Source organism: Pinus tabuliformis, chromosome 4_1, assembly GCF_031772625.1.
Source record: "Pinus tabuliformis cultivar Carrire ecotype Pingquan chromosome 4_1, CPIR1, whole genome shotgun sequence".
In the NCBI taxonomy this organism is placed as follows: domain Eukaryota; kingdom Viridiplantae; phylum Streptophyta; class Pinopsida; order Pinales; family Pinaceae; genus Pinus; species Pinus tabuliformis.
In genome coordinates this window covers 928034024-928047352 of record NC_142303.1, presented here as the reverse complement: position 1 = coordinate 928047352, position 13329 = coordinate 928034024, and the positions used below count along the sequence as shown (strand labels likewise).

The 13329-nt window shown below is 40.2% G+C and overlaps 1 protein-coding gene across 1 annotated transcript in view; it reads right to left on the bottom strand.

Annotated features, from left to right (window-relative positions):
- Positions 1–13329, bottom strand: part of LOC149179197 (uncharacterized) — a 459862-nt gene that overhangs the window by 141330 nt on the left and 305203 nt on the right. The window contains 2 exon segments of the mRNA XM_089423794.1: positions 4512–4575; positions 4705–4821. Of these exon segments, the coding sequence (XP_089279920.1) occupies positions 4512–4575; positions 4705–4821 (181 nt within the window).

Below are 13329 nucleotides of genomic sequence, written 5' to 3'. Positions count from 1 at the left end.
AGCTTCTCACCCATATTTTTATTAATACCCATTAATATTTTTATTTTCTGAAGTTTAAACTTAGGAACCCATTAAAAATATTAATTATTTTAATAACTCTTCATCCGGGTGGAATTTCTCCAAACAATTTCTGGGTTCTGAAGGTCTCATGTATTCTATCCCTTCCATAAAATTTCGGAGCTAGAGCACATTTGATGCTACCCAAAATCAATATTAAGAACATATTTGAAAGATCTGTAGCAAAAAGGAGAAGATGCCCACACCAAACATCTTTTCTAGTAAAGGAAACCACTATAAAAACACTGTTAATTTTTGTAGCATCGGATGTGTTCTAGCATTGAAATTTTGTGTAGAGGCTAGAATACATGAGATCTCCAAAACACAGAAACCATTTCTGGAAATTCCGCCTAGAAATGACTTAATTAGATTATTAGTCTGTTTTTAAATATTTCCTAAGTCTAAACTTAGGGAATATGACTAATTAATAAGAATTAATTAAGTCATGGTGTGAATGTTCTAGAAACTCACATAGATCGACTTCAAGTAAATCCTAGCCATCGATTAAGATCTAATCTTAGTCATTGAAATCTCAACAGAGGATTATAAGAAGAAGTCAATGGGGCTTGGAGAAATCACTTCAGCAGTTCGATTTCATGAGCAGATCGATTTCCTGAGTAGCAACATTCAGTTTCCGGAGAGAGAGCCAGAGAAATCGAAGCAGTGAGAGAGGGGCAAGGACAGTGAAGCTGGAGGAAGGATTCCAATTCCGATGAGTGCATTTGAGGAGAGGCAGAGGAGCCACAGTGACATTGACGCAGAGCAACGTAGTAACCTCTAGAGGCAATTTTGAAATTGCTAGGGAGAAGCAGAGTTTCAGTGCCAGAAGCTAGGTAGAGGTTCCAGAGGGCAGGAGAGACATTTTCCCAGACAACACCAAAATAGACGGCTTGAGGAGAAGTTGTTTCGAGCTAAGTGGAAAAGTGACTGCGCAGAACCAGTTTGGCGGCTCAATTTGAGTTGAGGTCAGAGCCTGGATTTTCCTATGGAGTGAGGAAATTACTCACTAGATTTTTCTTGCCAGTTTTTTCTCTGTAGGATTGCTAGTTTCGACATCCAGTTGTACTCAGATTATTTCACTGTTGCATGATAATAAAACCTTCAGTTGTTGCACCAGCTTTCCCAAGTTGGAATTTTCCAGGGACATTGGTCCAAAAATAACTGTCATTTTATGTTTGTGTGCAAGTATTTCTTCCATCATTTATATCTTCTACCGTTAATTTGTGTAGGTTACAGTGTGATTGATTCAGTATTTGTTGTAGCAAACAGTAAATAAATTGTTAAGAATTAATTTAGCAATTAGGAGAATTATTTCCGATTGCTACAATAGGATTCCAGGTTTCAGAATTTTCACATGGTATTAGAGCGCAGATGATCAGCCAAAGAGCTCAGTAGTGAAGGAAGAGGGAGTTTCCCTATTCATTAAGGGGCAGTAGGTCGAGACTCGAAACCCCAAAGGTAGCGCAGTCACCTTGGCCAAGAGGTTGAATTTCTTGAGGAGAATCGAATTTTTTTGAGAGGGACAGAAAAATTTGATCTCTCTAGATCGAGGAATTACAGAGGTAGAGGGAGCAACCATTGGTTTTCGCAGAGAAGATCTCAAGCTGAACGCAATATTTTTGCAACAGTATGCTAGAGCAGAACTAGCGCCAGGTGGAAGAAGAGAACACACTAAGGGAAATCTTTCCTTAGGGAACTTCTAGTCTCAAGAAGTTCGATTTCCCTTGCAGATCAGCAGTCTTGTGAGCACATTTTCTCACTCTAGAAGGAAGTGCGAATAGCCTAGCGACAGCTGAGCAGAAGGGAAGAGGAGATTTTCGACATTGTTTGAGATGGCCACTGATAGACTTCGAGATCAGGACAGGTTGGATGGTGCTTCCAACTATGTCATCTGAAAGTCAAGGATGTCCTTTCTGGATGAATATAGCATGAAACCATTCATAGATGCAGTGGTATCTATCCGCACAAATGCAGATTAGCTGAAGGAGTATAGAAAAGAGATGGCATTGGTGAAGAGGTTCATCCTTGATGGTGTTCAAGATCACATAGTTTCTCACATACCTAGCAAAGGGACTGCGAGAGAGATGTGGAAGACTCTCACCATGCTGTACCAAGGCAATTTTGAGCAACAGAAGATGTACTTAGAGGAGAAGCTGAGATGCACCAGGATGCAAAAAGCGGAACGCATAGACTCCTTCCTCACCAAGATTCAGGAGATCTAGGACCAACTTTCAGCTGTTGGGACCGCTCCTCAACCCACAGAGCTAGTGCGATTGGCACTCAATAGTGTCTCAGAGGAATGGCAGGTATTTTTCCAAAGTATCTTGGGCAAAGACACCTTTCCAAGGTGGGATAGGATGTGGGCCGATTTGCAGTAGGAGGAGTTGAGACGAGATCTAGTGAAGAACTCCATCAGTGGCAACAACAATGGATCGAAGCAAGTGAAGGAGGAGGAGAGTGTGGCCCTCACATCGAAGGGTCCCAGTCAAGGACAGGGGGAGAAACAAAAGAAGAAGAAGGACCTATCGAAGTTCAAGTGCTTCAGATGTGGTGAGCTTGGTCACTACAGTACCTAGTGTCCTCTCAGGAAGAAGGACAAGGAAGACAAGCAGGACCAGCAGGCAACATCAGCAGAGATTGATAGGCTTTCCTCTGGGCTAGAGGAAGACTTCGCCATGTTTCTTGACATACCCCCAGGAGTGAAATGGGGTGACTTGGTTTTGTAGCCTCAGAGTGCTACAAATGGACAGGATTCTTGAGGAGGTCCACCTCTTGGATCAATGCCTTGCTACAGGAGCCCACAATTTTCAGTAGCAGGATGGATCAATAGCAATAGATGCAGTGAGATTCTAGAGTGACAGATGTAGAGTCTAGTAGCAATTAGATGCTAGGGAGCGCAGTGTAGAGTAGGAAGCAATGCAAGTGGCACAGTGCAGAGTCAGCAGCAGCGCAGATTCCTCAGTGACAGCGCAGATACTAGCAGCAGTTAGAGACTCGGGTGACAAATGCCTTATACTGATCATAGTTGATTCAGTACTTAGGATTCTTTTCAGTTGCAGATGTTGCAGTTGCAACGACAACAGATGGAGAGGGAGTTGCAGTGCAGATGCAATTTTGGCAGCGATTCAGTAGAGTTAGCAGCAACACGACTGTGGCACATATCAGAGTTGTGCAGTAATCAGTGGGTTGCAGCAACCAAACATCATCAGCGTAATAGGAGATGATGCAAAGACAGAGTGTTTCTATAGGGAGCAACAACGCTAGAACACATTCATCGCTAAGAGGGAGTGCTAGTTTTAACTTTTTGTAGCATTGTATGTGTTCTAGCCTTGAAATTTTGTGTAGAGGCTAGAATACATGAGATCTCCAAAACCCAAAAATCGTTTCTAGAAATTCTGCCTAGAAATGACTTAATTAGATTATTAGTCAGTTTTTAAATATTTTATAAGTCTAAACTTAGGGAATATGACTAATTAATCACAATTAACTAAGTTATGGTGTGAATGTTCTATAAACTCACACGAATCGACTTCAAGTTAATCCTAGCCATTGATTAAGATATAATCTTGGTCATTGAAGTCTCAATAGAGAAATATAAGAAGAAATCGATGGGGCTTGGAGAAATCACTTCAGCAGTTCGATTTCATGAGTAGATCGATTTCCTGGGTAGCAGCATTCAGTTTCCGGAGAGAGAACCAGAGAAATCGAAACAGTGAGAGAGGGGCAAGGACAGTGAAGCCGGAGGAAGGATTACAGTTCTGATGAGTGCATTTGTAGAGAGGCAGAGGAGCCAAAGTGAGGTTGACACAAAGCAGCACAGTAGCCTCTAGAGGCAATTTCAAAATTGTTGGGGAGAAGCAGAGTTTCAGTGCCAGAAGGTGGGCAGAGGTTCCAGAGGGCAGGAGAGACATTTTCCCAGACAGCAGCAAACCAGACAGCTTGAGGAGAAGTTGTTCTGATCTAAGTGCAATAGTGACTGCACTAGGGTGACGCAGTGACCGCGTAGAGCCAATTTGGATGGCTCAATTATTAGCTGAGGTCAGAGCCCGGATTTGCCTGTGGAGTGAGGAAATTCCTCACTAGATTTTTCTTGCATTGTCAGTGTCGACATCTAGTTGTACTCAGATTATCTCACTAATGCATAATAATAAAACCCTCAGCCGCTGCACCAGTTTTCCCAAGTTGGGTTTTTCTGAGGACATTGGTCCAAAAAAACTGTCATTTTATGTGTGTGTGCTAGTATTTCTTTCAGAGTTAAAGAATTAATATAACAATTAGGAGAATTATTTCCAGTTGTTGCAATAGGATTCTGTGTTTCAGAATTTTCACAAAGACAAGAAACTCTCTCATTGAAAGGCATGATTAATATGATAGAATAGATATATCAGAATAAAAACTATATTATTTAAATAAACAAGAAAGCACTCTAATATGGAAAGTGTGGGAAACCTTACACTTGAGCAAAATTCCAAATAAAGTGAAATCTGAAATGGTTGAGGTCTGCAGAATACAATATACCTGCAAACACAATAACTGTTGATATGAACGGACATAATGAACATTTAATTGTATTTGCATCATATTTGAAAATAAAACATAGAAAGATAAAAGATACCCAAAGGATGAATAAGAAAAACTATGACGTACTCTGTTTTTGGTGGTAGATATTTATTGTTTATTGAAGCACTTCGACGTAGGATACAAAATTGTGTCCTCTTTTGCAATCCCATAGATCTTTCTTGTCCAATATCCTTTTCCTCCGTACTTCAATAAAGTAGTACATGCACCATAAATAGTCCATATTACATAAGCTATAATGAAGATGTAATTAAAAAATATGTTCATAAATCAAAGCAATATTGACAATGTAAAAAAATATACGGAAGATATTACAAGTAAGGATGTATTTAGATTCAAGAAAGATAAACTCAAAATATAGAAAATTTGTTTCATCTAAGGCCTTTTCAAAATAACCAAGTTGACTGTTGGTTAATTTCAGTTGCTTCAGAGTGATTTTTATTTGCTGGCCTGAGTCTTTTGCCCGGAGCAATTATTGTCTCAATGTCATTTCACAAAAATGAAAGTTCCCAGGCATGGCTAAAGGGAGATTATTATTTTGGTAATTGGAAACTTATTCAGCTTGACCTCACTGGCAATATTAATGGGTAATGGCTCTATGTGAACTCTAGGACATAGAATAATATTTTAAACAAGTCTCAAGGTTATACTTTCCATTTTATTGAAGTTACAGCTCAGATGAGAGAGTTATGAATAAAGTAATAGGATTTCTCAATGAAAATTTGTGGTTTTCCAACAGTTTGGCATTCATTCCCTGTTAACCCTCAAATTGTATGAGGTAAATTTGTGATTTTCATCACAAGACAGGACTTACAATATGAGCACCATTCTTCCAGTGGCATGATGTTTCTGTTCACGCTTGATGTGACCACTTGAGATTGGTCATTCAGAGCATATATGTCAGATTTTCCCATGTGATGGTCTTGCTTGCATAGTGGATATGTCTATCCTTAATGATTTCATGATGGATATTAGCATGGCTCAGTTGATTTGGGCACAATGATGATTTTGTACACATGATGAGAATGCTTCAGCATTCCAGTTGTCAATGGCGATATAATAATGATGCTTGATGCATTGGATATTGGCATATCGTGTATTCTTGCTCACATATGGTGATATTGGTTAATGTATTGGTCATGACCATGGTGAACATTATGCTGATTTGGGGTAGTATTGGATGTGCTCTAGCCAAGAAAATTGGTGGAGAGGCTAAAGCACATGAGATCTCTAAGACCCAAAAATAATTTGGACAGATTGTACCCGGTTTGGGAGATATTAAAATAATTAATATTTTTAATGGAATTCCTAAGTCTAAACTTAGGAAAAATAAAATATTAATGGGCATTAACATAAAATTGGGTTAAAAGATTCCAAAAGTCATGCATCAAGCCAAATCTAATAGTATCCGTTGATTAGAGATTTAATCTCGGTCGTTGAAGGACCAACGAGAAAAGTATAAGAAGAGGCTTGAGAGTCAGTTGAAAGACACACCAAAGTGGTCAGTCATTCGAATTGCTAGAGCGGGGTTGCTCAGAAAAGTCGAAACAGTGATCAGCAGCGAGGGACAATGAGTAGTGGAGAGAGAGGCAAAGACAGTGCCGAGAGACCAGCGCAGAGGCAGAGAGCGAGAGCAGTAGCCAAAGCAGGCCACGTAGAGCCCAACAGAGACAGTGCAGAGGCTAGAGGGACTGCATCATCCACGCAGAGAGCAGTTGGAGCGACAGAGTGTTCCAGAGGCTGCACAGTGCCTCAAAGGGTTGATGCAGAGGGGTTTGGGACTGATGCAAAGGCCAGAAGGGCCAGCGGAGAGCTTCAGAGTCGCTGGAGAGGCTTTCGTGGGACAATTTTTCTAAATACCTATTTACGAATAGAGAGGTATTGCTACCAGTTATTTTTCTCTATCGGGTGAGCCAGTTTGGCACCCAGTTTTACTCAAGGAAATACTGCATAATAATAAACCCTCAAAGTAGCTGCAATAGTTTTTCCCACATTGGGTTTTTGTAGGGACATTTATCTAAAAATAACGATGTCACTTTCAGCTGTTGATTCGTAGATGTTGTCACTGTATTGTGTTTATTTCCGTATTTAAATGATTTAAATAACTTGTTTGAATTTAACAAGTAGAAGAAATAAACCAAAATAATACAGATTAAATTTCTAACGGATAGACTTAGAAACATCAACATGGTATCAGAGCTTGGTTGCAAATCACAGGAAAGTTGAAAGCATCAACTAAGCAGAGCATTTGCAGCAAAATCAACTGTCCCGAGTGACAAAAGCTAATCCTTGTAGAAGCGACAGAGGAAGGGTTGACACAAAGGGACGATGTCATTAGTCTGGCCTAGAGAGAGGCCAGCGCAGAGGCTGAGGAGGGAAGAAAGAGGCTCACGCAAAGGCCAGGAGGGTTGATGCAGTGGCTAAGGTAGTTGTTTTTGCCAGTGTCGGGATTACACAGAGCTTAGAGGCTCAATCCTTCAATTGCTAGGGCATAGGAAGCTATGGGCAGTTTGCGGGAGCGAAGTTAGTGGGATATTGTGGTCAGAACAGTACCTAACAGGGAAAAACCAAGGTAGAGGGAGTTGCTACCAAGGTGGATTTCTAGCGAAGGAATCCGGATCGATGTGGGTGCACAAATGATCGAAGAGGAACGACTTGACGATTGGCAAAAGGATTTCCAGGAGGGAAATCGAGACTCAGAGGGAGTCCAGCAGAGAACTTCCAGGCGGGAAGTAGAGAGACTCAACGGGATTCGAAAGGAGAACTTCCAGAGAGAAGTAGAGGGACTTGGAGGAGTCGACAGAAGAGCAGCAAGATGGTCATGAATGGACTGAGTGTAAGAATTTACAGGGTAAGTTCCTCAGACAGAACACCAAAGGACACCGCTCACAACCAGATCGCAGATCAATATACCAGTATTTTTGACGTGGTTAAAACCCTCAAAGAGGGAAACAGTCCACGGCCTGAGCCAACGCGGCCACTTCAGGCAATTTATTAATAAAAGAATGAAAATTTACATAAGCTTCTCTCATAGACGGATTACCCCACAAATGACCCTCCATGCGCTTTAAATAGAAATCATGGACCAATCGGGTGTCAAGCCACTGATCAAGTGTCGGTAATACCGAAGAGAAAATGAACCGTCGGATCACTACATATCGTGACCATCGAATTGTAAGTTACAAAATGTACAAGGTAAAGAAACACACTTTACCTAACTCTATACCTAACTCTATACTAGACCAAGTTGTACTTAACTATTTCCTATGTGTCGGAATATCCTAACATCCCCCCTTAAGAACAACTTGGGATAGGATTGAAGGATTTACAAATATGACACAATAGGAGAAGGAAGGAGGCACTAGAGCCTATCCCCCCTTAGTGACAACTTCCTGAACTCCAACCATAAATTGAAGTTTAGTGAACTTCGCTTCTATGAGAGCCTTTGTAAAGATGTCTGCAACTTGATCATCTGTTGAACAATATTGCACTTCAAGAACATGGTCGTGAATGAGCTTTCTGATGAAATGCATGTGCAGTTCAATGTGTTTGCTGCGCTGATGTTGGATTGGATCTTTGCATAGCTGAATGGCACTTTGATTATCACACCAAAGTGTAGTCGGATGTGGCTGTTGAAAGCCAAACTCTGACAGGATCTGACGAAGCAACAAGGCTTCCTTACTAGCTTCTACGGCACCACGATACTCTGCTTCTGCTGAAGAAAGAGAAATGGCACCTTGTTTCTTGCAAGCCCATGTAATAGGTCCTGAACCAAGAGTGAACACATAACCTGCAGTAGACTTCCGATCATCAGGGTCACCAGCCCAATCGGAATCAGTGAAACCAACCAATAGAGGAGCTTCTTCGGCACTGTAATGAATCCCAAACTGAACTGTACCTCGAACATAACGAAGTATTCTTTTAGTTGCTTTCCAATGACTTTCACGTGGGTTTTGCATAAACCGAGCAACAAGGCCAACAGCAAAGGAAAGGTCAGGACGAGTATGGGTTAGATACAAAAGTTTTCCTACAAATTGACGGTATAAGGTAGCAATGAGCATCAACTTCAGGAGAAGTACAAGTGACTGAAATTTTGACTCCAGACTGAAAGGAAGAAGGGGCTGGCTTATAGTCTTCCATGTGAAAATGGCATAGAATATCACAGGCATACTTGGACTGGGAAAGGGAAATACCCTCCTTGGATTGCAAGACTTGAAGACCGAGAAAATAATGTAAGTGTCCTAAGTCTGTCATTTCAAATTTCTTTTTAAGGCTGGACTTCACATGGTTTATAAGGTTGGGATCACTACCGATAAGGATAAGATCATCAACATAAAGAACAAGAATGATAAGAGACTTGCCCACTTTCTTGGTGTAGACAGTATTGTCAGAATGACACCTAGAAAAGCTAGATTCTAAAAGAAAGCTATCCATTTTGGCATACCAAGCTCGAGGAGCTTGCTTGAGACCATAAAGGGATTTCTTAAGCTGACATACAAGGCTGGAGTCTGTTTTTATGAAGCCAATGGGTTGTTCCATGTAGATTTCTTCATGCAAGTCCCCATGCAAGAAGGCAGATTTAACATCCATCTGATGGACTTCCCATTTGAACGAGGCAGCAAGGGAAAGAACAAGGCGGATAGAGTTCATTTTGGCAACAGGGGAGAAGATTTCAGTGTAGTCAATGCCTTCAACCTGTGAAAAACCTTTAGCAACAAGACGAGCTTTATGTTTATCAACTTTCCCATCTGGTCCATACTTGGTTCTGTAAACCCATTTGCATCTAACAAGTTTTCGTCCCTTTGGTAGAGGAACAAGATCCCATGTATCATTTGCCAATAATGAATGATATTCTTCATTCATAGCTGCTTCCCAATCTGGATGGTCTGAAGCTTCTGCAAAGGTGTCAGGATCATAATTTACTGGAGCTTGAGCTAGTAAAGAAGAGGCTCTGTCAAACTGAGAACGTGTGCATCGCTGATCTGTAGGATCACCGACAAGATCACCTGCTGTATCTCGAGTAGTACGAACCCATTTTGGAAGCTCAGGAGCTGAAGGAGGATCCTGAGATGGTGGGGGAGAATTGTCATCCTCACTTTCATCATCTGAAGAAGAAATGTTTTCAAAAGTAGAAGAGATAGGGAGAGGGGGCACATCCGTCGGACTAGGCTCGCAGGCCAATATATTTTCATCAAATTTTACATCTCTTCTAATGATAACATTTTTGGACTTAGATGGAATAAGTCTATAGCCTTTGACATCTTCAGAATATCCAACAAAAGTACATTTTTCACTCTTAAGTTCTAAAACTTTATGCTTTTCATCTGGAATATGGGCCCACGCTTCACTTCCAAAAACACGAAAGTGACTTACAGCTGGTTTGATTGAGCTCCATGCTTCTTCTGGAGTGATATTCTTTAAAGCCTTAGTAGGAATGCGATTTATTATGTAATTTGCACAGTTAATTGCTTCTGCCCAAAAACTAAGACCAAGTCCTTTAGATTGTAGCATACAATTATCCATTTCCTTTAAGGTGCGATTCTTCCTTTCAGCTACACCATTTTGTTGTGGAGTATATGGAACAGTATGTTGCATTTGAATTCCATTCTCGGTGCAAAAGTTGATGAATATGTTTTTAACATATTCTCCGCCATTATCAGATCTTAGCTTAAGAATTTGATGTCCAGATTGTTTTTCAACAAAGGCCTTGAAGGCCAAAAATGTGTTAAATACTTCACTCTTGAATTTTAAGAAGTATACCCAAGTGTGTCTGGAGAAATCACCAATGAAAGTTAAGAAATACTTGCAGCCAGAGAATGAAACAACTGGAAGTGGACCACATAAATCACTATGCATAAGCTGTAAAGGGGCTGAGGCGTGCCAAGAGGCACGTTTTTCAAAACTGTCCCGATGATGTTTTCCGAGTACACATCCGGAACAAACACCATCTCTGCAAGATACCATAGGAAGACCTGTCACCATATTTTCTTTACATAGATGCTGAAGGGAGCGATAGTTTAAGTGACCAAGTCGCTCATGCCAAAGTTTGCTCACTTCATCGTTATGAGCAACAAATACTGAGGGAAGATTTGATGACCCAAAGTTGTGAAACTTATACAACCTTGTAGAATCATCAGCAATGCCAGTAGCTAAAATCTGTTTAGGATCTCTTAGGTCCTTGATTACAACATCATGAGGTGAAAATTCAACAATTTTACCTTCACCTGAATGGGTTATCTGATATACAGATAGAAGGTTGCAGGATAAGGTTGGAACACATAATACATCATTAAACTAACCATTGTCTAGATGAACAGTTCCAGTCCCTACAACACTAAGAGATCTATCATCACCAACATATATATTTTTGGTGTTACAATCATTTAAAGAAGAAAACATGGCTTTGTTTTTGGCCACGTGAGAAGAAGCTCCAGAATCAATGAGCCATTCATGAGAATGAGAAGAAGAAGATACATTTAGTGCATAGCCAGACCGAGATGCTTGACAACCACATGCAGAAAGTGTCGTTCCTGAAGATGAAGTTGAAGTTGAAGATTGCTCCAAATGGATGGTATGCTTCTTCATTGCTGCTTCCAAGGCTTCCATCTTCTTAAAGCATTTAGATTCTAAGTGGCCATCTCGATTACAAAAGTTGCAATGTCTATCAGTCTTCTTCCCTTTGTTTTTATTTGTCTTATCATTTTGTTGAAATGATTTTTCATTTTGAGGCTAAAATTGCTTAGGACCCTTGTTTGGTTTAGGACCATTCTTTTTAGGATATGACTTCTTAGGATTCTTTGAATTTGGTTGCTGCTGGGCGGATAACGCTTTCTTGGAAGAGTTTCCAAGATTAAAAAGACCAAGGTGTAAGAGTTTTTCTTGTTCTCTTATTAAAGAATCACAAAAAGAGTCAAAGGAAGGGGACTTGTAGTCTGTTCCTTGAGAAATGAAGGCTTCTCTTGTAGAATGGAAGGTGGAAACAAACACAGAGTAGGCTGGTCCCAACTTAGTAAGAATGGAATAGATAAGGTTACTATCTTCTTTCTTAACCTTAACAACTTCCAAGAGATATCTAAGGGTCTTGAACTTGGACAAGAAATCTTCAATGCAAGAAAAATTATTAGGGTCCAATGTAAGCAACTCATTTTCAAGTTGATGGGCTCTAAGTTCATTTTTAATCCCAAAAACTTTATTGATTTGTTTCATTGCTTCATCAGGAGTATCAAGTTCTACAATATGGAATCTAAGATCTGGAGAAATAGACATCCCTATCAAACCACGTGCTTGATCTTACCTATTTTCCCATTTAGCAGGCTTATCTTCATCCTTCGGTTTCTTTTCTTGGCCTGAGGCTATTCTGTAGAGACCTTTACTTCTAAGTAAATCCTCAATGTAGGACAACCATTGGAAGTAGTTGGTCCTGTCAAGGGTAACTTGGTATTGACTTTCCATTTCAATGGAAACTGAAGCTAAAGATGCTGAAACTAAGTGTTCCAATGGATAAATCTCGAAAAATTAGGCTAGTTTAAAAAAAATGGCTCTGAAAATGACTTCCGGATGAAGAAGTCAATGTTGTGAAAAGCGCGAGCGGGATTAAATCGGCACCGGGAATGAAGCGGAAAAAATCGGAATAATCGGGAAAAAAGCGGAAAAAAGCGGGAAAAAAGCGTTTGGTACAAAAATATTCATTTTTTTTTCATTTTTTTTCAATTTCTTTAATATCTAAACCATCTACAACATAAAATAAATACATTGGCACATAAATATGATAAGAAAACTAACATATAAGGTGTTTAATATCATTTCTAGCGCTAAAATCACACATAACATTGAATCATGTCCTGAATAGTAAGTCCTGACTCCTGAGTCCCAGATCAGCCTCAAAATATCAACAAAAAATATGATAATGTATCTCATCATGTCATAATGTCATAGACTCATATACAATAAAATGAAAGTCTAATCCTATTGATTTCCTCTGCCCCTCTTGCGAGAAAATGTCACAGCTTTCCCTTTCCCTCTAGATGTAGATGCTGGTGCCTGTGCTGGTGGAAATGGCAGTGGAATCTGATGTGCTCTAGAAGCTGAAGAACTAGAAGTATGAGCTACAGGAGGTAGACCACGTCCTCTACTGGTGGTAGTGGTAGCCCGGGTAGGCGGTGTCACCTCCTCCTACTGCTCCTCCTCCTGCTCCTCCTCCTACTCCCCCTCCACTACATCCTGCACTAACCAATCATCAGCAGAATCCATGAGAGGCCTCTCGGCCTCAACCCTCCATGCAGCAGTGGTGTCAATCCCATCCAATGAGATGGCATCCACATCAGGTGTCCTCTCAAGTTGCCTCACCCACAATCGAAGATTGTAGTAGACGTAGACCATGTCATTAAGTCACTGGGACTCCAACCTGTACAAAGATCATGAAATAATAATTAATAATTAATATTATAAAAAAAAATATTGTTTAATGAATTCAAAAATTTATTTGGAAATTTGCAATATTTTAAATGTTTAAGTGTTAACCTGTTGCGCTTCTTGTTGTGTATTTTTTCAAATACACTCCAGTTGCACTCACATCCTGAAGAGCTACATGTTTGGCTGAGGATGCGTACGGCAAGCTTTTGCAAAAGGGGTACTCTGCCACCATACATCTTCCACCATGCATCTACAACAAAATTACAAATAAAATTTTAAATA